The sequence below is a fragment of the Epinephelus fuscoguttatus genome, linkage group LG22 (genome assembly GCF_011397635.1).
Source record: "Epinephelus fuscoguttatus linkage group LG22, E.fuscoguttatus.final_Chr_v1".
Lineage (NCBI taxonomy): Eukaryota > Metazoa > Chordata > Actinopteri > Perciformes > Serranidae > Epinephelus > Epinephelus fuscoguttatus.
The window spans coordinates 29,383,073-29,409,266 of NC_064773.1; the positions used below are offsets into that span (position 1 = coordinate 29,383,073).

At 39.7% G+C, this 26,194-nt stretch overlaps 2 protein-coding genes and 1 pseudogene across 2 annotated transcripts in view; all 3 read right to left on the bottom strand.

Annotated features, from left to right (window-relative positions):
- The window catches only part of LOC125882490 (NXPE family member 3-like), a 76,999-nt gene extending 66,691 nt beyond the window's left edge, over nt 1-10,308 (bottom strand). Inside the window, exons 1-4 of the mRNA XM_049566200.1 lie at nt 9,709-10,308; nt 7,344-7,415; nt 5,179-5,382; nt 4,540-5,096 (exon numbers count right to left, since the gene is read on the bottom strand). Coding sequence (XP_049422157.1) covers nt 4,540-5,096; nt 5,179-5,382; nt 7,344-7,371 — 789 coding nt within the window. The 5' untranslated portion in view covers nt 7,372-7,415; nt 9,709-10,308. The remainder of the gene's footprint in view (nt 1-4,539; nt 5,097-5,178; nt 5,383-7,343; nt 7,416-9,708) is intronic.
- The window catches only part of LOC125882476 (NXPE family member 3-like), an 81,308-nt pseudogene extending 66,691 nt beyond the window's left edge, over nt 1-14,617 (bottom strand).
- A 9,095-nt stretch (nt 14,618-23,712) lies between these two features.
- The window catches only part of LOC125882480 (NXPE family member 3-like), a 55,945-nt gene continuing 53,463 nt past the window's right edge, over nt 23,713-26,194 (bottom strand). The window contains exons 8-9 of the mRNA XM_049566186.1: nt 25,029-25,232; nt 23,713-24,946 (exon numbers count right to left, since the gene is read on the bottom strand). Coding sequence (XP_049422143.1) covers nt 24,393-24,946; nt 25,029-25,232 — 758 coding nt within the window. The 3' untranslated portion in view covers nt 23,713-24,392. The remainder of the gene's footprint in view (nt 24,947-25,028; nt 25,233-26,194) is intronic.

Genomic DNA, 26,194 nt, shown 5'->3' on the forward strand with positions numbered 1-26,194 from the left:
TTATTATTATTCAGTATTTTTTGAATCAAAACATCTCATTCATTCATCTTCTAACCGCTTCATCCTCTTGAGGGTCGCGGGGGGGCTGGAGCCTATCCCAGCTGACATTGCGCGAGAGGCAGGGTACACCCTGGACAGGTCGCCAGACTATCACAGGGCTGACACATAGAGACAAACAACCATTCACGCTCACATTCACACCTATGGACAATTTAGAGTTATCAATTAACCTAGTCCCCAATCTGCATGTCTTTGGACTGTGGGAGGAAGCCGGAGTGCCCGGAGAGAACCCACACCGGAGTGCCCGGAGAGAACCCACGCTGACTCGGGGAGAACATGCAAACTCCGCACAGAAGGGCTCCCACACCCGGGATCAAACCGGCAACCCTCTTACTGTGAGGCGAGAGTGCTAACCACCACACCACCGTGCCACCCTCAAAACATCTCAGTAGATCTATAATTGTTTGGACCCGTTTTGTTGGGGGCCTACTGGTATCTATCTATCTATCTATCTATCTATCATCTTACACAACTAGAAAGTTATATTGTGTACGCATACAGTGCATTTTCACTGTTAGAAAAACATATGACACACACACAAAGTAAAATTCATAACATTTATTCTGAAAACCTTTTACATCAGAATTAAACAACTAGTTTTAATTCTGTTTTTCAATTATATCAAGTGTTTGAGATTTGCATCGAGTCATTCCAAAAACAAATAACGAAATGGCATTTTTACAACTTCCTTTTGGTTTGATAGGTTTAAGTGTAAATAAAAATACATGTTAGCAAAACAAAAATTTTCTGTTTAATATAAGTTAAGCAGCTCTACGCATATCCCAACAGCCATCAGTGATACTGAGTGTTTGCCACAATTTTAATACCACCGAAAGAATTCTGATCAGTCAATCAGAAATTAGGGTCAGTTTTGAATTAAAGTCCTTTTCTCTCTCTCATTTCCATTTAACAACAACCCCTCCCATTATCCTGAAATGAATTGTAATACAAACTATAAAACAAAACAAATAACGTACTGTATCTACAAGTCTTTCTTTGATTAATCCAATATTTGTGCTTGACACAGAGTGGACACTGCGTGTGTCATCTTCAATTACATGGCCTACATTAAGGACTTCCACACCTTCAATAACAATACCAATGCCATTAGTGGCTGGAAAAGATCCTCCTCCTCCCTGATGATAAACACTGATGTTTATATAGTCCTCACCCTCTGTTTCAGCTACGTTCTATCCTCCTGAACCACCCAATCAAATACAAGACAGTTTGTATAAAGTTTTTTTCTGATCAAACCAGTGTCTGGTAGACCCATACAAAACAGTATTAAAATCAATTTTCCCAGTCAAATTTTAAAAAGAAAACTTGAATTGGGGTCCTAAGATATATTGTGTATGAATACAATGCATTTATTCCACTTTCAGATACACAAATAAAATTACATCAACTGTGTTACAAGTAACTGAGTTACTTTGAGTAAGAACATTAAGTTGGTTGAAATTCTACAAAGACGCACACAAAATAAAGTTGTTATGATGAATACAATACGATAAGACTGAGTCAGGGTTTACCCAACATTTTTTTTTTAATCGGCCAATATGGCCATTAATATTCCAGAATTCTGGCCGTATAGAACAACTGCCTGCCATATGTTTTAAATAGCCACATAACAGCTCACATTTAAACATGAAATGAAATATGCTAAATGAAGAAATGGCCACTTGAACAGAGTAACTTATCACAGGTTCAGTAGCAGAGGCAAAGGAAGAAAAGGACTGGGTGCACTAAGCGTCATGGCCATGTTCATACTGGATGCGGAAGCGCCCCAAATTGTTAATTGTTGTACAGCCGCCCATCAGCAGTCACCTGGCCACTCACACCAGAAACGCATTTCTCCACACTGGTCAGCAAGTGATTCTGCTCTCTGCTCTGCAAGGACGCAGTCTTTGGTGGATAAATAGATCTGTTGGCAATTAATATCTGAAATTCTGGTCTGCATAATATAAATCAATGAGTGCATTTACATGGACAGTTTAATTCCCTTTTCATTCAGAATGAAAGTTCATTCCTATTAAAAGTGATCTTGTAAACATCTAATTCGGAATGAAAATGGCCAATGCGATTGAAAATTCATTCCGATGTAAGGGGCTGGAATATTCCGTTTCCAATTCCGAATGAAAGAATTTTTGCACTTGTATGCACTCAATCCTTCCTTTAAGTTTAACCGGTCGCAGTGGACCATCAAGGCAGAAATACGCCCGTCGGGAGCCGTTCAGCACCGTGGAGAGCTCCCCACACAACCCGGACCCCAGAGATAATAACAGGAGGTTATGGTGTTTCATTCTCTCCTCTCTATGACACTTGTATCTCGACCAGTAGCCTACTTTTGTTGCGTTTGCTGATCCTCTATGGTACACAAATACAGTATAGCCTAGTATAATCACATATAGGAACAAAGGGACGTCGGACCAATGGGCTGTCGGACCAATGACATGAACCCCGGTTAGCTAAGTTAGCTTTTCACCTCAAAATAAAAGTTCCCATCTGTTGATACTTTGTTGAGGGTTAATGTTAGAATCGATAGTCTGGAGGGTAGGGGCACAAAACCCCAGGGAAAACAGATGACAAAGTTCACTGTGTGGACATCCTGCCCTTCCTCTGGATCTTGTAGCGGAGAGGCAGAAATCAGCCTGAGTTAGCTGGGTTTGCTTGAAGATTCTTAGGGGCTTAGTGCCAGGCCGCCTGTCACATTTTTACCCGGGGGTTTCGTGCCCCTGTCCTCAAGTAAGGCAGACTTGTTCTTGCGGACCATCCATTTTAGCACTAATTCAAATCATAGTATCAACAGACGGCAACGTTTTAATCAACAAATAGACAACTGGAAAAAGACAACTTTTCAGCCACCTAACACTTGCAGCCACAAACAAATGTCTTTGATCCACTGTCCATTTGATAATCTAAAGAACATGTTTCCTTGTGGTGATCCTTCTAAAATGAACAGTGGTGAAAGTTGCTATATTCTGTAATGATCCATGATTAAGGAGTTGATAAGCAGAGAGCATTAGCTAGTGAGCTATAGTGTAGAAAAGTTTTCTACTTCCACTTTAAACAAGCAATTATGAAAGCAAGACTAATTCACTCATCCGGCAGGTAAATGTTTCTATACTGTTAAGCATATTTAAAAACATGTAACACTTTATAACCTTTTTCACAAGACATTTATGGAACATTTTACATACACATATTTCCCTCACAATTTAGTGTAATGTCTTGATGTTTTTATTTGTTTCATACTTCCTGTGAATATAATCCGATTAAACATATTTCTACATATGTTTCGTATCAAGATTATGTTAGGACCTCATTTTGCAAAGCAGATGTCACACGTCTGCCATGTGTGTCCTGGCCCAAAGAAGTGACCTCCAATGGATGATTAAAGAAAAATAAACACTGACTGAACAAATTGGTGCAAGGTATTAAATCATACGATCAAGTGATGAGTGAACAAATCATTTTTTCTTCATTTATTCATTCATTCTTGAGGGCAGCTTTAATCAAATATTAGTTAACTTGTGTGCAGAACTGAAACAGTGTAAATCAATCAGACTTTATTTATATAGCTCTTCTCATACAAAGAAGTAAAGAATTTATGGCTGTCAACTCTTTCCAGTCATACCAAATTTATGTAATTCCAAGACTGTTTAGGGACCCCTGTATGCGCAAATATTTAAATACACCATTTTGAAAAAAGTATATTTGAAAATCTTTGATTTCTTGCAAATGTGCATAGTTTCAATTCAGTTTCATAGATAAGCAAGATTGGACAAACAACATTGTTGCCATGAATCAAAAAGCCTTTGCAGAGGGTGTGGCTTAGCAAAAAAAAAAAGGCCATAACTCAAGTTGTATAAGAGCAATCCTGATTAAACTCAGTGGAGACATCTGTTGTGGCAAATTTGTTCCCAACCTTGGCCAGAAAAGTGGTCTGGACCTCCAGTCATTTCTTTGTCAATAACCCTTTTGTCAAAAGCACTGCAGTCACAAAAAATACTCGATGGACACTTAATGGAGCAGGATCAGATGCAAATGGCTTGGTGCAGTTGATACTGACACAACAAGCTAAGCCAAAACTATTCAGTTTAGACTAACATTTGACAATCTGACTGTGTCTTAAATACCATGAAAAAAACCCTCCTGCTTGCCCCAAACATTTTTCTTTTCAGTCCAGCCAAATCCTGTGAATGTTACTGTGGCATTTTTTTGAGACCTCATCAATTGCTGCTTAGTGAGGACCCATGAGGTCTGGCCTGGCACCAGGTTCCTATACAGCTCTTTCACGTAGTAGACTTTGAATTGGCTGTTTGACCTCTGCATAAGCTGCACAGTGTTTCACCTGCACATCACCATGTCACTGTGTGGTTCACACTCACCGCCACCGTTCTCTTCACTTCTCAACATGTAGACAACATGTAAACTTGGTGTATGCTTGAATCTAGACTCCCTCCCCCCATCAACACACACCTAGCTGCCTTTTTGAGGGCACACATGGGACAAAAGAACATCAACCATGTTTTTAATAATGGGAGGTAGTGGGTGGATGTTGTGTGGCAGGTGGTGGGCCAGGACCATCGACCAGGCATCGATCAGATGAACATCCATTCCTTTAAACATGGCTCTGAGCACCTTGTAATGCTGAAGTGAGTACCAGTCACTGAAGATTAGCGAAAGATCAAATGTCAAAGCTCTGGGGTTTCCTGTCCGGATGATAACCACTGTCCCTGGAGCCCTGGTCAGCAGCCGCACCACTGCCCTGCGAATGCCCTGCAGCTGCCGGATGTAGAGCTCTATGGGGAGAGGTGTAATGTGAGCCCAGATGCCAATAATTATGATGGTATTGGTGCCTCCGGTTAAGCGGTCTATTTCATTGGCAGTGTAAGGTAGTGCGGTAGGTGGTACCGTGGCATGACTGACTAAAGGAGGGCCGTGGAACTTGAACGTCACCATGATATTGTTTGCGTTGTCTATGCCTATGAAAGGTTCAAATTTTGACCGGCCATGTAGGTCAAACTCCTTAAGACCTAAAAGTATGACAAGGGAAACAGATTAAGCTGCAGTGTGAACAAAATCAAACTGTTGCTAGAAATTCTGTGGATCAGGTACCTGGTAGGTTTTGGATGAGGAATTCATTCCACTGCCTGATGGTGGAGTCTCCATACAGGTGGACTTTCTTCCCTTTCAGACACTTAGTGATGTTATAGATGTTGAACTGTTGAACTGTTGTTCCATCTAGCGCTCGCCATGCACCCTGGTAGTAATAGCCAGAGGGTCCAGATGTCACACTGCTACTCTTCACCTCTGGTTGACCTGAGAGGAAGTAATAGGTGGGGTTATTCTTAGGGGTCAACACGATCTGTCTTTTAAACATTATACAGAGTGTCCCACAAAAAAAACCCCTCAGGATTAAGTTTGGTTTCTATTATAGAAATGAGTGAGTTTCTCATTTGGTACTAGAAAAAACGAATGGTTCATGTGACGCTTTTATCAGCAGTTTATTATTTTAATATTTCAAATTAATCTTCCTTGAAAATGTTGGATTCAGTATACCATGCTGTGCTGTGGTTTGTCTCTGATTCAGGTTTCTGCACACATCATTGCAGTTCATATGAGAAAGTTGATTTGTCTTCTTGAAACAACTGTAGGAGGTAACACTGGTACATTTGTCTTTATAAAGGCCATATTACATGAACTGCCTTCTAATTTATGTTCTTTACTGACTCCGAAAACTATCAGTAGCAACCTTCAGTCATGTGGACAACTTATGTACGTCATTCCTCAAACCCACTTTGTCTTTGGTGAAAGTGCTTTTTTTGTTCCCTTATATTGGTGTCAACTACAAAGTTAGGACTATTTGCCCCCAGATGCAAATGTCTGGTTACTGAATGCTGCTAATTCAATTGTTTAATGTAATGTGGCTGTTTGTTTAAAGTCTGTTGGGGAATTTCTTTAGCCGTTTACTTAAACATTTTGCTGCCATGCCTTTAGTTTGTTTGTTCTTTTATGTAAAATTCTGTAAATTCTGTCACTGTCTATTTTTCATTTAATCTTTATTTACATGAATATTCCCATCGACATTCAACCCAGCATGGACCTTTAAGTCCTAAAAGCTGGGGTGGATCAAGACCTCGTACAAGACCTTTGTCTCTACTGGGCCATGCTACATGAAACATGTAAAGGAAACATTGTTGCATCCTATTTGTGGACTACAGAAACATTTTGAGGATATGCTTCAATGGCTTGGTTAGAAAAGTTCAGTAAGTTTGCTGATGCTGGAACAAACTTTCACTGATTCATGGCCAAATTTGCAAAAATGTAATTGACCTGTTTGGAACCGATGGCTCCCCCTAGTGACAGATCTCACAATAATTCTTCATAAGTGGTTCAACATTAGAATTTAACACACCCTGCAAGTTTTGTAACAATTAGAGGGAAAAAAAATCTGCTAGTTTGATTTGTGTTATGTCACTCCCTTTTTTTCTTTTTTTTTAATGTGGGACGCCCCCTAGTGGTTGATTTGAATGAAACTTTCAGAAAGTGTTGCTACTACATATGTAGACATTTCCTCTAAGTTTTTGGGTTGATTGGCTCAGCAAATATGATGTTACGTCTTTGTATATGCTGAGCCACACCCTCTCTAGTGTCCTCATATCGGGCGAGGTACTCAGGGTCCAAATTTGCCGTATCCCTGATAGCTTCCTGACTCAACAGATGAATAAATGTGGACAATTGGTCTTCTAAAATCCAAGAAACAATGATGGCAACAATAACATTAACGTGTTATAACTGCTAAACATTTGGGCTACCTGCTAGCTGACAAGAATCATGGCTAAAACCACAATTAAGCTAATTTCCAAAAGAGGAGAAGTGGCAGTTGTTTAGTTGTTGTGCACTGTAATGGTACACTCTTAGTACATGCAAATAGTTAACACTCCCTCCACACAGTTCTGGGAAAAAAGTGTTAGCTTTCTAGCCAAAATCAAGCAAGCAGTTGCAGTCTCTCCTTATACTGGGGGATAACAGCTGGTATAATGTGAAAAAGTCTAGATACACAGCTAACAGCTGATGCCACGTTCATCAAATTTTGGCGTAGTATTTCATGCTCCCAGGGCTCTTCTCAAATTGGCTGAATACATCTACAGGGGAACGCTAGCAAGACAACAGTCATAAGCTGTGTACAAACAGGCTTTTGCTGGCTGTTTTACTTTGTCTGTAGCAAATTTAAGTTTGAGTTATGGACAGTGGTGACAGTGGTAAAATTTATACTTAACCTTTCTTTTTTTGGCAACACAGTGACATTGCCAGGTCCTGAGGCCTGAATGTAGACTTTTAAGTTGACACCCCTGAAAAAAAGCACACGATAAAATATCTCTTGAGCACACTACAACATGAACAACATAATTACAACAAAGGTGGACACAAGTCTGAAATCATTACACAAAGGTAGGAAAAAACGTAGCCTTTAAAATCCATTTTGTGATTTAAAATTGCACTAAACCAAGATAAGGTTCAGAAAAAACAGGTGGAAGCTGCTGAAACCCAAAGAAAAGGAAAGAGTGTGATGTTTTGAGAACTATGGTTAATAGGTGTTGAAGATCCTACAAGCTGGCTCAGTCCATCTTGAGCTGACAACCCTAATGCAGCCTGCCCATTTTCTATCCCAACACTGTGAACTCTTATTTCTAATATAATGTACATATTAATATAGCACACTTTTGAACATCTACATTTTAGTAAAATTTGACAAAAACTATAGAAATCTTGTACTAGTAGTAGGCTATGAAATTGGATCAGAATCAGTTATTCAGTCAAGAATGCATGAAACAGCAGCTAAATACCAATATTCTTGCATTTTATGACACCATAAAATTAGTTAGTAGTTATTTATATTTACCTTTCTGACAAGTAATGCAAATTAAGTCAAATGTCATGAAGGCTCTTGCCCTGGAAGTTGTGGTACAGTTTAGGCAATCACAACCGCCTCCTTTCCTCAGACAAGTTTTTGCACTCTTCTCCATGATTTGTAAAAACTTTTGGCAATCTGTGGTACTCCAGATGCTTTTTGCGAGCCAACTGATTAATCAAGCCAAAAACAACAATATAATAATAATAATAATAATAATAATAATAATCATTTTAAGCAATAAAAATTGGGTACAGTCACACGTTTGGTTTGGTTGTTTTGTTGATGTTTAGTATGTTCAAAATGGCCAACTCCTGGACTGATGACATGCAGTGAGAACAAAATGTAATATATCGCTGTTATGTTTCTAGCTTGTTGCACAAAAGTGGCAAAAAACATTCATCTTTAACTTTCTGAGAAGACAAATTCAAGAAAATTGAAATGTATGAATTTACAATTAAACATGCAACCCCAAATCAGAAAATGCTGGGGCACTGTGTAAAATGTGAATAAAAACAGGGTGCACTGATTTGCAAATCCTTTCTGACCTACATTCAACTGAATACAGTGAAAAGATAAGATATTTAACATTTAAACTGCTAAATTATATAGTTTTGTAAAATATATACTTCTGATTTTGATGTCAGCAACACCTTCCCAAAAAAAGTTGGGACAGGGGCAACTAAAGAACACCTGTTTGGAACATTTCACAGGTCAACAGGTTAACTGGTAACAGATGATGTTATAATTAACAGGTTTGAAAGGGGAATCTTTGAAAGGTTTAGTTGTTCACAAACAAGGATGATAACTTTGTGAAAAACTGTGTGGGCAAACAGTCCAATAACTGAACGACATTTCTTAATGCACACAGTTTTATTTGTGTCATCATTGTGTCATAAAACTGGAGGCATCTTTAGATTCAGTCTTTACTGCCTGTAGTTACAACAGCCCAGTGGCCAGAAGAAAAATGTTGGCATTGTACACATGTTACATTTCCATGTTTCATATCTATCATATCAATGTTTCAAAAGTAACTTTGTATATGAGATGACTTTGTTATCTGGAGGTGGAGGAGATGGTGAATGGTGTGATATCTGTTCAAGACCAACAAACAGTGACACTAGTTGTTATACAGGAAGTCATGTCTGTTTTTGTAGCGGCTTTGTAGGCACCAAAAATGGGTGTTCTGTAGTGACCAGGACCCCAGCCCCGTGGCCCAAAAAGACTTTTTCTCATTGAATTACAGCAAGAAAGAGACCTCTGTAAACTAGTGGATACATTTTTTGTCACAACCCCTGCTAAATGACTCATTTCACTACAGGAATTAAATCCGTTCAGTCAAATAACAATGAGAAAGTTGAGAAGAACTGGACTATTGAATTCACGCTAACAGTGCATTTAACCAGAAGTAGCCAGCTCAGCCGGCAGAAGTCTCCAGTGTGCCTGCTCTATGGGTCGCACAATGTGAAAGCATTGGCTATCATTTGGGAGATCATTTGACAACTGAACCACTTTCTGAGCAATTTTCATATGAATAACTGGGGCCCTGCTGACAATGCTGTATCCAGGTCTCTTTATACATCAATAGTAGCAACCGACTGCTATGTTTCCAGCTGGTCTTTCAGCACGAAAAGTGGTTGTTTCTTGCCAAGACATTGGCAAGATCCATTGGCACTTGATGAATGTTATTTTAAGTTATACAAGATGCGAGTCCTGTCTCTCTTTTCCCTCACCTCCAAAAGAGCTTCCTCTCATTGGCCATGGTGAAGCCACCTTTTCCTTTCATGGTGTGGCTGATTCTGGCATCACAGCTCAGGTTCTTTGGCTTGTAGAAGAACCAAGGCTCGCCTGTACGGAGGTCAGTGTAGTTGCACAGCGGCTGCTGGGTTGGACGCAGGCAGACATTACAGACAGTAGTTTCAGAGAGTGAGCCTGTAGGCTCCTGAAGTAAACCCTGTCAGGATGTTCTCTGGTCAGCCTTTTCAACACTGAGATGGCCTCACCAGGATAAACCAGCATCACCTGATTGGACAGAGAACCAGAGTTTTCACCAAATCCAAGTCATGTTAAGTCATATTAATAAAGGCAATTATTCTGTCATTGCTGCCTTTTTGCTTGTTATTCATACCTATTGTCTCGTATGATTGTAATTCTGTGTGTCACAAAATCAGCTTGGCTTGCTGTCATCATATGCTCTGACAGGACAAGCTCATCAAAAGCCCACTCCTCTTAACATCCAGATCCTCAGCTCTTTTCATCTCATTTCATCACCACCACCACCACCACCACCAGCGTCTAGACTCCATGGGGGGAGATACCTAATCCACTGTGTCTTTACCACCCTCTCGGAATAGATGACATCACAATGGGGTCTAATTGTCAAAGACTCTTGTCATTTCTCATACTTATGTGCATATGTAAATAAATATTATTTTCTTTTAGAATGAGTATCTCCTGATTGAAATGTTGTCGTATTTTGGGAAATATTGTTTTGTGAAATGCTGTAATTTTGTTTCTAAAATGATGTTGTGTTTTTCTGTGTTTTGACCCTCAGGGCCACCACTGAAGATAGATTTACACACCTACAGTACAACCACATTTACCATGATAGCTTTTAGCATCACCTCAACCTGCGCGTCTCCTTCCCAGGGTAAAGAGAATACAGCAGAGTAGCTCCCATTGAGATGATCCAACGCTTGCCCAGCTACACCTGCACCAAGCTTCATGTTGTGGAGTCGGGCGAGTAAGAAGTCCCCCCCAGACTTCTTGGGACGGCCCTGGAAGTCAGACATTGTTATCATAACCTCCAGCTGATCCCCTACATGCCACTGTCCTCCTCCCCTCCTTGGGAGAATGGTGAAGGTGCTGTGAGCTGGATCACTGGTATTCACTGAGTAAAGAGGAGCTGGCAAAGGTGGAGTTTCAGGCCAAGCAATGGAGTCTAGTAGGAGGCGTTCCTCTAGAGCGTCCTCAGGGGAGAGTGGCTGGAAGGTGCAGAAGCTGTGATTCATGTCAGGGTGAGTGGTAACTCTCGGGAGGATGATGGACTTCACTTCATGCTGAAACTGGCAGGGGTTAAGAGAGATTTCTAATCAATACATAGACAGGTGCAAAGGTGATTCATCCAGCTATTGATGGTCTTCTTCCTAAAGCCTCCCCCACTGCCCTCTCAACAGCATTCTAGTGGCTTGAACATAAAAATACTAGATGAGAGCACTATTTGACGACAGCTCCCTTCTAAAATGTAACAGTTTTACTTTTGCTCTCTAGGGAAATGTTCATTTTTGAGTCCAACCCAACTGATAAGCCTTTGTCTATGGGCCTGACTTAGCTGCACACAATCTGGAATTTTACATCTCTAAGGCGACGTGATTCTTCAAGAAACCCTTAAATCAGTTGTAGAAAGGAAACTTTCACTTTAACAACAGATGAGTTACCTTATTTTAACCCTTAAACGGATTCTGTATGCAGAAGCTTACAGCAATGAGACTGTAATATCAATCAGATGTAATAAATGCAATCAAAACGGAATTATCAAAGACAATGAGTCAATTATTTTCTATCTTTGCCCTATTGCTCCTTTACTCGTGACCTCCTTGGATTCTGAAGAACAAAGGTGGAAGTAAAAATGCAAAAAGTCCAAAAACCTCCAAAAATCGGTAACAGCAACTCATTTAGTGGATTGAGTGTAAACAGGATAAGCTCCAGCACTTGCAGTAACTCCATCTCATCAGGCCCTGGTTCATCTCAGTCTATGTCAACAGAAAAATTGTTCTGCTCAGTCTATCAGTTCGTTTGAGATGAGCCAGGCCTGCGCAGATTCGATCACCGGCGATCGGCTCACAATGCATGCCAGTTAGTTTTGTGTCCAACTTCATCCCGACTTGCTCTGACATATTACAAAAGTGGAAGCTGATAAAACCACGAGAGCGAGGCGGCTGCAGTTTATAGAGCCAGGCACTGCAGTTGCTCTCCACGACTGCACCGCCTGGCTCTCACCTGATCCAACAGCTGATTGGTTTAGATGTCGACTTAACGATATGACGTTTTAGATAAACTATTCATTTATGTTGAATTTCAGAAAACATTTTATTTGTCTGATTTGAAAGTTTATTGTGTGAACAGATAACGTGTGACTGATGGTGAAGTTTAGTTGACCAACATTAAACATTTCAAATGGGGTCCATCATTCAAGTGATCCCACTAAAAACATGTTCCCACCTCCAGAAAGTCCATGTTGCGTAGCACTAAGATTAAGACAGCCACGGCCAGAACGAGGAAGATGGCGCTCCACTCCCTTCTTGTACAAGCTCTGGCCTTCATGACAGTCCTGATCGATGGCAGTAGTAGCACTGTAACAACTTCCTCTGGTACTGAATAAAACATAAAAACAAAAGGGTAACTGAAACCTTGTTATGCTGAAACTTGAACCTAATTGTGAAATTCTCTCTATACAAGTAATGTGACATGTCCAGCCTTCAGCTATCATGACTAGATCCGGTCTTACAAGTAATTCATCAACCATCCATGAAAGCCACAACCAAAGACAGCAGCCTCTCTTATAGTTAGGCAACCCCATAATGTACAACATCATGTACTGTAAATATCTGAATTCATTTGGACACTGCAGTCTCCTGTGATCCACAACACAACAAGTTGCACACGTGTTTTCCCTCTCATGACACAGATCAGAATAGCCTTCTGCAAACTGTTCAAATGTATTTCTGCTAAGACAACAAATGCAGTTGATGTGACACACACCCACCCACCTGCTCATTTGCCTAAATGTTTGTTTTGTTTGCTGGATTTCCTGGTAATGAATGTGAGGGTGGTGACTTCAGACAGCACTGGAGCATGCTCACAGCAGTAATAGACAAGAGTATCTCACCTTGTTTTAACATTAAACACTCCCACGTGCCAAAAGAGCCACCTCAGTAACATGAGTCCCTTTAAAGGCACAGTTGTTATATATACACACATGTCATATCATTTATTATTATGTATAATATAACAAGAATGTTGTCTATCTGCTAGATTCAAAAAGATTTAAAGCGTAGTCACAGGGCTGGATTTTTGATAGTGTGTTGCTTGCCAACAAAACATTACCAGCGATGGATGTGATTACAGCAACAGGTAAAACAGGCTCTGTTGTTGCACTTAAATATACTTAAGCACATCTTTTACTAGTAATTCCGTACTTTTTAAAAATAAACTTTCATCCAACTTTGTTTCTACTGGAAGAATTTCTTAAGTACAATTTAAGCACACTTGAAATGCATAACAAATTCAGTACATTTTACTTGAAACAGATTTTAAATAAGAAAATAGCACGCTTTTAGTACAATAATGTGCTCAACTAAATATTTTAAGTATACTTTGATCATTTTTGTAGATAACTATTATAATATACAATAAATATACTTTGAATCAAAATAAAGTGATAAAAAAACTTTAAAGTACCATTTATTTGAATTTATAATGAGTTTAAAGTATAATTAAATTTTATCAAAAATGCTCCAAATAGAAACAAAGTGGCTTCATGCAAAAGCAAACAAAACAAACACAACAAAAACGGGCCTGTGCTTTAGAGATGCTTTACAGTGCATACACACAGAGGGCACTTCACTTCTATTCTGTAGTATAAGAAATAATAATATATTGTACTTAAAAGGATAGTGCACCCAAAATGAAAATTCAGCCATTACCTACTCACTCATATGCCGAGGGAGGATCAGGTGAAGTTTCAGGGTCCTGACATCCCTTGCGGAGATCCAAGGGGAGAGTGGGTAGCAGCACAACTCCACCTAATGTAGGCTGGGTGCCCCAGATTAAAACGTCCAAAAAACACATAATTGAAACCACAAAATATCTCCATACTGCTCGTCCATAGTGATCCAAGTGTCCTGAAGCCCCGACATAAAAAGTTGTTTGGAAAAACATCATTTAAACTCTGTTTTTAGCCTCACTGTAGCCTGTAGCCAGTCTCCCCCTTTGATGTGGCAAGGCCTCACACAACAGAACAAAGTAAATGGTCCACTAAACTAATATATTAAAAGTGCAACAAAATCGACTAATTGTGGGAACAGTGGCTGGCTCCTCTACTTAGGTGTTGGCTTTGACTAAAACAAAAAAAGCGAATAAGTATAACAGGAAAAAACGTGACAAACATTTTAATAAATAAATTGTTCAAACAAATGATATACCTTGTAAAACAGGAGAAAGTTGTTCCTATCAGTCAGACGCTTGCAGGTGAGTGGACTCTAAATTTACAAAGAACTGAGTTAACTTTTGAATTAAATAAATAGAATTTGTTTTATTAGAAATTGTATTGTTTGGCATACCATACTTCCTGTCTGGCACGCTCTGGCAACCACTCCAAGGTTTTATTTCAAACAGACAGACCCTAGTCAAACCTTTTTATCCGTTGTTTTTAAAGTTAAAAGTTTTTAAAAGATGTTTTAAAATGATCTTTATCTCCATGAACTAACAACTATTTCCCTCTTAACAATCATGGTTTTAGAATATGTTTTATCAAATAAAAGCCTACCAAATTGAGCAAACAATTGCAGGCCTCAGCTCTCCTCTTAGGAGTGTGTCTCAGTGCAGGCAGAAACACCCAGGTTGTTCTTCTTCTTCTTCTTCTTCTTCTTCTTCTTCTTCTTCTTCTTCTTCTTCTCTTTTAACGGCGGTTGGCAACCAGCATATTAGGTGCATTACCGCCACCTTCTGCTCCGGAGTGTGAATCAGAGATTAGATTCTATTGTGTAAACCTGTCCGTCTAATGAATTCAAAAAACACTCTTGTACTCAGCCCACTTGGCAGACTCATCAAAGTTTTAACATTAATTTCATGTATTCCAATTTTTCTCAACTCCTCCTTCATATGCTGTCTTTCTTGGTTGTAAGTGTTGCATTCTGTGATTGCATGTGTTATTGATTCCTCTGACTGACAGTGTACACATAAACCACTTGGGTGTTTTCCTATTTTGTGTAGTGTACTGTTTAAATTGGAATGACCTAATTTAATCCTATTGCATATTACCTCCTCCCTCCTTGTCCTTCCTATATTCCTGTCTGTTGACTTTATATTACTGATAAAGCTATATAAGAACCTTTCCCTTGTTTCATTGTCCCACCTCCCCTGCCATTCCTCCATTGACTTATTCCAGATTATTGTTCTGATCTCTGATTTACTTAAAGAAATGTGTGTATTCATGATGTCCTTTTGTAGGGCTTGTTTAGCCAGTTTATCCACCTCCTCATTCCCTTTTTTACCTGCATGTGCCAGTACCCACATGAATTTGATACGCATACCTTGCTGTATGACTCTGGTGTGTACTTGTAAAATCTGGAACAGGATATCTTGATGGTTGGATATGAAGGATGTCAGGCTGCTCAGCACTGAAACAGAATCAGAGCATATTAGGGTATTTCCTGGTTTGTTTTCTTCTATCCACTTCAGTGCCAAAAACACTGCCCACAACTCTACAGTGTAAACTCCCAAATAATCTGAAGAACGCTTTACCACATGAACCTTTCTGCATGGAACAGAGAAAGCACCCCCTGTTGTTTGCTGCTCTGGATCTTTAGACCCATCTGTATATATCTGAGTGTACTGAGGGTAATGCTGGCTAACATGAGCTAAGAAAGCTGACATCAAGTCTATCTTTCCTTTCTCTGTCTTCCTGAGGTCCAGGAGGTACAAGTCTACTTGTGGTATAATAAGCTTTCATGGGTCCACTTCTGGAGTTACCACTGTTGGGCTCACGTAGAAATTTTCCATCCCTATGTCCTCTGCATACTGATTGCCCACCCACCCGAAGCTAGCCTTTTGTCCTCTGCCTCGTTCCCAACACTCCTGCATTACCACTTTTGTGGGGTGTCGCTCTTGGTGCCCCTTGAAGCTAGCCCAGTAGTTGCTCATTAACTGTTTTCTCCTAATGTCCAATGGCATCTCTTTCCCCAGAACTTGCAGGGCTGGGATGGGGGTTGTTCTTACTGCTCCACAACACTGCCTCAGAGCTCTCTAGCAGACTTTTTGAGGCTGAACCATAAACCACACTCCCATAATCAAACACTGACCGGATCATTGTCACATAGATGGCTTTTAATGATGAGAAGCTAGTGCCCCATCCCACTCCATTTAAACACATCATGATATTTAAAACCTTCTGGCATTTCTCAACTATTTTATTTATGATCTACCCATGTTAACTTGGAATCAAAAAGAATTCCCAAGAATCTGAAAGTTTTCACCCTCTCCAATATTCTTCCATACATCTGAAGGCTAACATCAGGAAGAGCTCTCTTTCTTGTGATGACAACTGTATTTTTTTTCTCTGCTGAAAATTTAAATCCCCAATCATATGACCACTGCTCGATTTTATCTATGGCTTCTTGCACGTTTCCATTAATATGCATGATGTTCCTACCCCTTTTCCACACTGCCCCATCATCAGCAAAAAGAGATCTGCCTATGTCTGATTGAATCTGAGAGAAAACATCATTTATCATAATTGAAAAAAGTAATGGGCTTATTACACTCACTTGCGGGGTACCATTTTCCACCACACATTGACTCAATATTTCATTTCCTATCCTTACCTGGATAGTTCTATATGTCATAAAATCCTTTATCCAATTGAATATTCTCCCTCCTAACCCCATTAACTTTAACTTTGTCAGAAGTCTGTCTTTCCATATCACATCATAAGCTTTTTCAACATCAAAAAATACTGCTATAACTGACTCTTTATTGATTTGTGCTTTTCTTATCTCATGTTCTAAGCAAATGATAGGATCCAAGGTTCCCCTTCCTTTTCTAAACCCACTTTGATAATGCAACAGTATTCCTTTCTTTTCTGTAAAATATGCCAGACTTTCAGTGACCATTCTTTCCATGATCTTACATACATTTGACGTGAGGCCTATTGGCCTATAATTAGAGGGCTTCGAAGGATCCTTCCCAGGTTTCCTTATAGGTACTATTACAGCCTCTTTCCAAGCTTTTGGTAGCCTTCCTTCTTCCCACACTTTATTATAGAGAATCAAAAGTTTACTCAACGCCCTGTTACTAAGATGCCTCAACATTATATGACATACCAGGTCTTTTCCTGGAGAAGTATTGCCTGATTTACAAATAGCTCTCTTCATTTCATCTAAAGACAATGGAGAGTTAGTTGATTCATCCTTCACAGTCATACTCCTTTCTAATGCATCTAAGTGTAGTCTTTTTGTTATTTCTCTTTTTCTTCTTCCCTCTTCTGTCAAATTTCCTGAACTATGTACTCGGCTAAAAATGCTTTGACCATCATCTCTGATTTATCCCTGTCAGTAACTGCTAGTTGTCCTTCAGATTCTAAACCTGGATACTCCCACTCCTTTCTGTTACCCCCCATTCTCTTGATCATGTTCCATACATTTCCTACTGGAGTTGTTCTTCCAATCTTATTGCAAAATCTTTGCCAATTTTCTCTCTTTGCTTCATAGGCATCATTTAGGTATGGTGAGGTATGGCAGCTGCCATACCTTGGAATCGGGAGAAAAAAAAGAGAGAGGTTCTGTAGTCATCTCACTCGAGGCGCACTGGCTGGTTGTTTTCATTGCATTGCACTTAAATAGGTCAATAATATGCTCATCAGTGAATACGAGTGTTAGTGAATATGAGTATTATTGAATCAAATTGTTCGCCACTTCGCTCCTCTGGGAGTTAAGAGTTATGTGAGTTACATATATTTCCAAATAGTCGCCCAGCGGCAAATAGCCGCCAGGCACCTAATAGCCGCCAGGGGTTTGACCCCATTTTGCGTATTAAACGCCGGTCCGACTAAACGCCCGGGTGATCATTTCCTCATTCATTGCCTCATGGCTGTCCCGCCTTGAGGGACTGTTTGTGCTTTTACGCAGGGGTCAGTGGTGAAGTGGTGCACATGACTCCTGCTACGGAGGAATGGACGGTGTGGGAAAGATGTAGCCAGATATTACCTGTTTTAGATAATACATCTGACTACATCTTTCCCGCATCAAATATCCGAGATCGCCTTGACCCGCGTGCGTAAAAGCGCACACAATTCCGTGTCCTCTTACCGCGGATGCTGTGATTTGATGGCCCGGTACTCATTGTAGCCCACTCTTATAAGACCCAATAATAATAATAATAATAATAATAATAAGTTACTGTGGACCTATATGCCATGCCTTTTAACAAAATTACCAGAAGATTTCGCTGAAAAACAGGTAATGTCAGCCTGAATTACTTGCGTGCGTCCCTGGTGAAAATCGCTGACATGCATGGGGAATACAGCTTCTACAGGCTCGCCATAGCTTACTGTCAGGACTCAGGGACCAGAATTCGGGATGGCGGGCCGTCAGGATGGAGATATTTCGGTGTGGCGGCCTGTAACTGTTGGTTAAATGGCCCGTTCGGTTGGTATTCGGAGAACTGGGGTTTTACTGGTATAATGCAATAGCACCACCCAGCGGTGAAACCCGTGTACATGTGTACACGAAAAAAAAATTACCCACTCTAAATGTTTAGAGATTTTTGTACACGAACTCACCCCTACATTATACAGTATTTTTGCACTAAAAATATTCTAGACAGGGCGGCACGGTGGTGTGGTGGACTCTCGCCTCACAGCAAGAGGGTTGCCGGTTCGATCCCGGGCGTGGGAGCCCTTCTGTGTGGAGTTTGCATGTCCCGTGTCAGCGTGGGTTCTCTCTCCGGGCACTCCGGCTTCCTCCCACAGTCCAAAGACATGCAGATTGGGGACTAGGTTAATTGATAACTCTAAATTGTCCATAGGTGTGAATGTCTGTCTCTATGTGTCAGCCCTGCGATAGTCTGGCGACCTGTCCAGGGTGTACCCTGCCTCTCGCCCGATGTAGCTGGGATAGGCTCCAGCCCCCCCGCGACCCTCAAGAGGATGAAGCGGTTAGAAGATAAATGAATGAATGAATATTCCAGACAGGAACTGTAACCAAATAACGGCCTGGTGCAGGTCAGTGCAAAAAAAAAAAAAGCCTTGAGCTAATATAGCCCCTTAAACGCTGTAGACAGCCTGTCTAAATGATGTCTTGAAGCTTGTCTGATTGTATGTAGTATTTTTTCTTCATGTCGGCATGTTAAGCTTGTATTTTCGGTCTCTGGAGACGCTCCAATAAATTCGCCTATACAGTATTGTACCAAATTGGCCTTTGTTTTACTGTGTTTCATACACCGGACGCCTTGGTTATCTTCTAGAAATGAGCTTGTAATTAATTTATTTTCTTTATTTTCTGTGAAGTTAAACACATGACTAATGATAATTAAACGCCTGCTCGCTGTCCGTGGTGCTGAAATATGCGCCGAAATAGGTCCGATGTTTTCACTGCTCTCACCAAGTCGTGCATTACATGCAGACATGAGGTATTATGAATGTGAGAAACAGCTTCATGTCCTTTGAAACAGTTTTCAATAGCATAATTCTGACAGGTCAAAGACCAAAGTGAAGTTTTATATAAATTCATATTTTGAAACTCCATCATCAGTAGCTCTGTGACGTCATGTCATATTGCCATAGATTTTGCTGAAACGACGCCCCTGCTTTGCTTGTTTTATCGTTCTCTTTACTACAGCCTGGGCTTTCTGATACGCAACTAAATGATTATAATTATGACTCTTCTTCAAAAGTCTAAATACTTTGTTCCTTTCTTTTATAGCCCTACTGCACTTTTCTGTCCACTATGGAACAGTTTTCCTTAGCATCCTTCCTCTACTCTTCGGGATTGACTCTAAGGCTGCCTCAAATATTTTAGAACAAAAACTCTCATTTAACTCATCAATATCCTGATTTTCATCAACTACTGCCACTCTTTCTTCAGTAATTATCTCATACGTTTCCCAGTCTGCCTTTTCAAACACCCACCTTCCCCCTCCTCGTGTTAATAATCCTTCCACCTCAATATCTACAGCTGTCATAATTGGATAGTGGTCAGTTCCAACACATGACTCATCCCATATTTCCCAACTACATTTCCTAGCCAAAGTATTAGACACCAACGTCAGGTCCGGAGCAGAGTCCTGTCCTGTACGTCCATCTACCCTAGTACCTCTCCCATCATTCAGACACACCAAGTCTTTTTCCTCTAAAAGAGCCTCTATTGCTTGGCCATTAACATCTAGGTGCCCGCCCCCCAGAGTGGATTGTGTGCGTTAAAATCCCCACACCAAATTACCCTATGCCTATCCTGACCCTGAACTCCTAACAACATGTCTAGTTCAATCCTTTTACACGGGTTATAATAGTTTATTATCACAACCTCCTTTCTTACACCACACCTCCAGAAAGACCCAGGTGAGTTCCCCTCCCCTCTTTATAGACTCTGCCCACTTGCCTGGGTCCTAGTGCTGGGTCTGTCGCCCTTCGCTTGCTACATATATGTTGTCCAAATAACAGATATTCTCAGATGTGCTTTAAACGTTTTTTTTAAAAAAAAAAAAAAAAAAAAAAAGTGCTCAAAGGCAGGGAGATAATCATTCAAACATGGCATCAAAATGACATCAAAATCTCACACTGGCCAAGTACCCAAAGTTGGTAACCCCAGTCTCAGCACCCTGTCCATCCATTCTGTTAACAGGCAGTTGCATTGCCATTCCCTGAAAAAAAGACGTCAGGGAACAAGCACCCACCTGCAGGACAGCAGCTAAAAAGCTGGGATAACCTGTCTCAGGCCTCTCTGCCGTCAGACCCCTAATAAAAGGAAGGCTGGCCAACAGGGAAAGGGCCAAGCTGGTGGTAAGGTCCATGAATGCATCATCTTTCCTATGAATAAAGCTGTAGCTGATATTGTATCACTGTTTAATCTCTCTTGTCTTTTCAGAGATCTGTGAAGGAGAATCAGACATGCATGTACACCCCTCGAAAGTAATATTTTCTCATTTCTTCCCTTGTTGTCCTACTGAAGAGGTTTTTGACCTGTGATAAGGTAGAGAGTATTTTGTAATTATGTTTTAGTAATATATACTCAACATTTCTGTTAACGTATGTAGATATGAGTACTGTATGTATGTTTGTGTATGTGCAAACTAAAAAATAAAAGTGTAACTTGAAACTGTGGTTAAAAACTGGATAAAAAGTCTAAATCACATTCAAAACAGCATGTCATCTTGTTTTTAAAATGCATATCTGTTTTCTTTTTTTGATTTTAGTTTTGTAAAATGGAAATTTAGCTGCATATTATGTGAACATTTGGTCTGTGCCAAGGTTCTATGGGGTCATCATTGAGGTAGTCCTTTCAAAAATGTCAAAAACTTTCAAAATAATAATGATGGATATCCATAACTGATTTTACAGACATCCCTAAGATTCTCGTATCCTTACAACTGGTTGTTACATAAATCAACATCTTAAGTTTGAACAAACTTGAAGTTCATGGAAGACAGAAAACCTTTATTATTTGGCTTTATTTTAGTTGTACAAGTGACTTTGCTGAGGATTGGATTTATTTAATGCAACAAAGTCTGCACGTAGTTCACATTCTGCCAAGACTTTGCAGCAGTAGTACAAACAGTTTACAAAATGCATTATGTATAAAACACCCGCATATAACAAATTAATTATATATAATTAATTAATTAAATGGTTATATTTGCACAACCTGTTTTGTCAACTGTTTTTTATTTCCCTTAAAAACTGACTAAAAGTGCAGTACACTTAATATTATGTTCAACTCCAAATGAATGTTATAGTACCTTAAAGAAAAATACTCCCCATTTCATGTGGTTATTCCAGTTTGTATTTGCAGTTGTGGATAGTGATGAAATACATTTACTTAAATTTATTTATTTATTTATTTATTTATTTATTGTTTATTTGATGTGGACATCACAATTGCATTGGACAGACCAGATGCATTGTTTGAGTGTGTTTGCACACGTGCTAATTCGCAACACTTGTCCACAGGAGGCTTTTGAAATGATAAAAATAATAAATGTAAAAGGGAAAAAAATGTAGTGTACAATAACATACAACAGTAAAAGAGAAGCAATTTTTCAGAATAAAATACATACATAAATATTGTACTTAAGTGCAGTTTTTGAGTATCTGAACTTTACTTTGATATGATTTTTTGGAAAATGTATTACTTTGACTCCACTAAAATTGAAAGACAAATAGCCTATTGTACTGTATTGTAGTGTATTGCTTTGAAGGTCAGCAGATGATTTTTTTTTCTTTGCTAAATTATAGAAGTCCAAAAACTGTGATCATGCAGGTCTGCATGTAGTTTATTTATCAAAATGGTGTTCCCTTCCCTTTACCTGCTTTCCCATCTGCTTCTCTTTTACTGGAATACCAGAATTCTTCTTTTCTCTTTTTTTCAACACAACTTGCAGGTCAAAAGTTTTGTACTTGAAAAAATAAAATTTGAAACTGAAAATGCATGTGTTGATCTCGAATTTTGAAATACAATAATTTATTCAAAATAAAAATAAGTGTTTGAAACGTTTTTTCAGGTTAAATATAATTTTGATTGACTTTGGTAATTCTTTTAAAAGAATAATTTATTTTCACTTTTCACTTCCATATCTATTTTGACATTTGAGGTCTTATTTTTTCAGTTGTATGTTTTACCTTTTCAGATTCAGATCTTATTTTTTTAGTTTCAAATCTTATTTTTTCACTTTCAAATCTTTTTTTTCACTTTCAAATCTTTTTTTTTTTTTCAGTTTCAAATATGTTTGAGTTTCAGACTTTTGACCCTAATGTGGCGTGGGGGACGTGGCATCAATTGGCAATTTTTGATTGGCAGTGTAAAAATTGATGCCAGTGACAAACTTCCATTTAGAAATCTGTTTTAGACAGTACTGAGCACCAATTGCGGTATAAGAGTGATAAATTATGCCAGATTTTGCAGTTCAATAGCTACATTGTAAGTGCTGATATGTCCCATTTCCACATAGCACTGTGAACGCAGCGTAGTGTCCGTTTTGCTTGCCATAATGGCGTCCGTCAACCTGCTGGAGCCCATACATCCAGCACATAGGTGAGAAATGTTAACGGAGTTTTGGGAAATCATAGCAAGTATTAAGGGGTTGTTTTTGTGACAACATACATTTCCACAGCTCCATCGTCACGGCCCTGTTGATGCTTCCACATCCAGACGTGTCCCCTGGATGAAACCTTTGAGCTTGGGGAAAAGGAAACAATCCTAAAACACCTCCCTACTCACCTGGTGCCACAAAAGGTGATTAGGGAGGTGTTTTAGGATTGTTTCCTTTTCTCATTAATTTATGTTTTAAGTTTTGTGAGGAATGGGAAAAATTCTCTCAAACTCTGGCCCAGTCTATTGATGATTCAGGGCAGTTCTTATTCCAAATTGTTATTATGCCTACTGAAATTAGTGTGTGCTCTAACAAAGTTTTATAAATTAAAGAAACATGTCCTTTAGCTAATGCAGATAGTTTCCTTATTAAGTTCATTAATTGCATTTTTAATCACAAGTTTACATTATTTTGCATTTCTAAATTGGGAATTATATAAACCTTTATTTAAATAGGTAAGTGCCATTGGGAGATCTCATTTTCAAGAGAGGCCTTTGTACATAGATAGCAACATAAAATAAACAATCAATTTAAAAAGTGCAATGTAGCACAATATAAATATGTATGTGTGTACATACACACACACATACACACACACATACATACACATACACATATGAATAAATAAAACAAATTCACTTAATGATCTTGATATTAAGATTTATTTATTTCAAATCGGTGTTGCAGTGCTACAACAGTGTAATCTTGAAACCATGACTTAGAGGCAGGAGACAACTTAAAAGTGCTTATTCTGTCAAATAGTGTTTTTGTTGTTGATTATTTTTTTTAGTATTATTACACTGTTCGGCATTGCAGTAACTCTAATTTTGATTACTCACTTAATGCAACAGCATTTCCACTGTTCATGAGCACCAGTGTAGGTGCTTTCTCTGATTCATACAGGTTCTGTATGTGTAAAACTGTTGTTCTCCCTGACAGTAAGGCATATGACGGGTCACAAGATGCCAACTTGAGGATGTCTTCTTGATACAGCACATACTTGTATGATGGTGTGTCTGTGTTACTCTGCAGTTAGACCTCCAAAACACTCGTCAACAGTGGAGTTTCTATGAAGCACAGTAAAGTTCAATTATTTCAAAACACATAAAAAAATACACAGTAAACATGGCTTAATAGAGGCATTTTCAAACTCGAGTCAACACATCTGCTTCATTATAACTCACAAGATTTAAAGACAAAACACATGTCTTTTGCTGCATACACTGGTCTGTGCTGGTGACTACTGAAAAATGCAGCATTTGGTAGAATCACAGAGACAACATGTAAACTCAGTGTGCACTTGAATCTACAGTTCTCTCCCACAGGACACACACATCTAGCCACCCTTTTGAGGACATACATATGACAAGAGAACATTAAGCATATTCTTAATAATGGGAGCTGATGGATGGATGTTGTGCGGCAGGTGGTGGGCCACAACCATCTCCCAGGCATCAACCAGATGAACATTCAGTCCTTTGAACATGGCTCTGAGCACCTTATCATGCTGCAGCGAGTACCAGTCACCGAAGGTTAGCGTCACGTCAAGTGCCGGAGCTCTTGGGTTCCCTGTCCGGATGATGACCAGTGTGCCTGGGGACCTGTCCAGCAGCCGCACCACCGCCCTGCGGATGTTCTGCAGCCGCCGGATGTACACCTCCATGGGGAAAGGGCCAAAGTGAGCCCAGATGCCAAAAACTACAACAGTACTGGTGCCTCCAATTAAGCCATTTAGTTCATTGGCAATGTAACGAAACTCGCTGATTGGGACAATGGTAAAACTGAGAGGAGGACCGTGGCATCGGAATGTCACCAAGATGTTGTTTGCATAGTCCAAGGAAATGTAAGGTCCAACTTTCCAAGGGCCGTGCAGGTCGAACTCCTTAAGATCTAAAAGTATGACAGATGGAACAGATTAAGCTGCAGTGTGAACAAAATCAAACTGTTGCCAGAAATCCTGTGGATCAGCTACCTGATAGTATGGCGTTGAGGTATTCAAACCATTGCCTGATGGTGGAGTCTCCATACATGTGGACCACCTTCTCTTTCAGACACTGACTGATGGCAGAGGTGTTGAAGTGGTGAACTGTGGGACCGCCGAGTGTTTGCCACAACCCCTGGTAGTAATAGCCAGAGGGTCTAGATGTCACATTGCTGCTCCTCACCTCTGGTTGACCTGAGAAGAAGTCAAAGGATAAGGGTGGGGTTAGTTTATGTTTTTGTTATTGTCAATAAATCTCATGAAAAGACCAAAATGAAGGTCTCCTCCTTACCTGCTTTATCTGTGGCACTCTGATTCAGATAAAGCATGAATACATGCAAAGCATGAATACACATTTAGTGCACTAATGATAAGCAGGAGAGTGAATGTGAAATGCATTGCAACAGTGCCCACATTCATTGTGACAAAAGAACATGCCACTCAGCATAATGGTGTCACTCATTGATGTATTTGTAATAGTTGTAGGAGCTCTGTGGCACAGAGGAATAATAATAATTAGGGCCTAAGCACAAAAGAGCACTGAAACTGCGAGGAACCTGTTGTTTTAGTGGAGATTACTATTATGATTATTAGGGCCTGAGTATGAAAGTGGCAGGGGCTCATGGTCCTAGGACTGAAAGTGCTAGGAACCTATTGTTTTTGTAGAGATTATTTTTTAGGCTTGAGCACAGTTGCCCAAGTTTGAACCAGAAAAGTGGACTTTTGCATTGACCAGTACTTTGCAAGAAATTATTTTTATTATTAGGTTTAGAGCACTGACCAGTGCCCATCCCTATTGAGGCTGAAGGAATTATTATTATTATTGTTATTATTATTACTGAGCCATACACCTTTTGGGGTGCAATCTCCAGATACCTCACGAAGTACCCGTAGCCTTTAAGCAGGAGCAGATGTCCTCAGGTGGTACCCAACCTTCACAGAGCGTTTCCACCCTTAATCACAGCAGTCTCCAGTTGGTGGGCCGGCAGCAGTGGCCAAATCACTGCCCATTTTGCTCCTGGCTTCCAGCTTCCCTCTTCATGTCTTCTCCATATCCAGCAAAAAGCTTGTTCTGCCTCCTCCCCCATCCTATGAGCTGCTTGTTTCTTGCTCCTTTTGTTCAGGTACAGACAACAATGGCCAGGCTGACTTGGCTG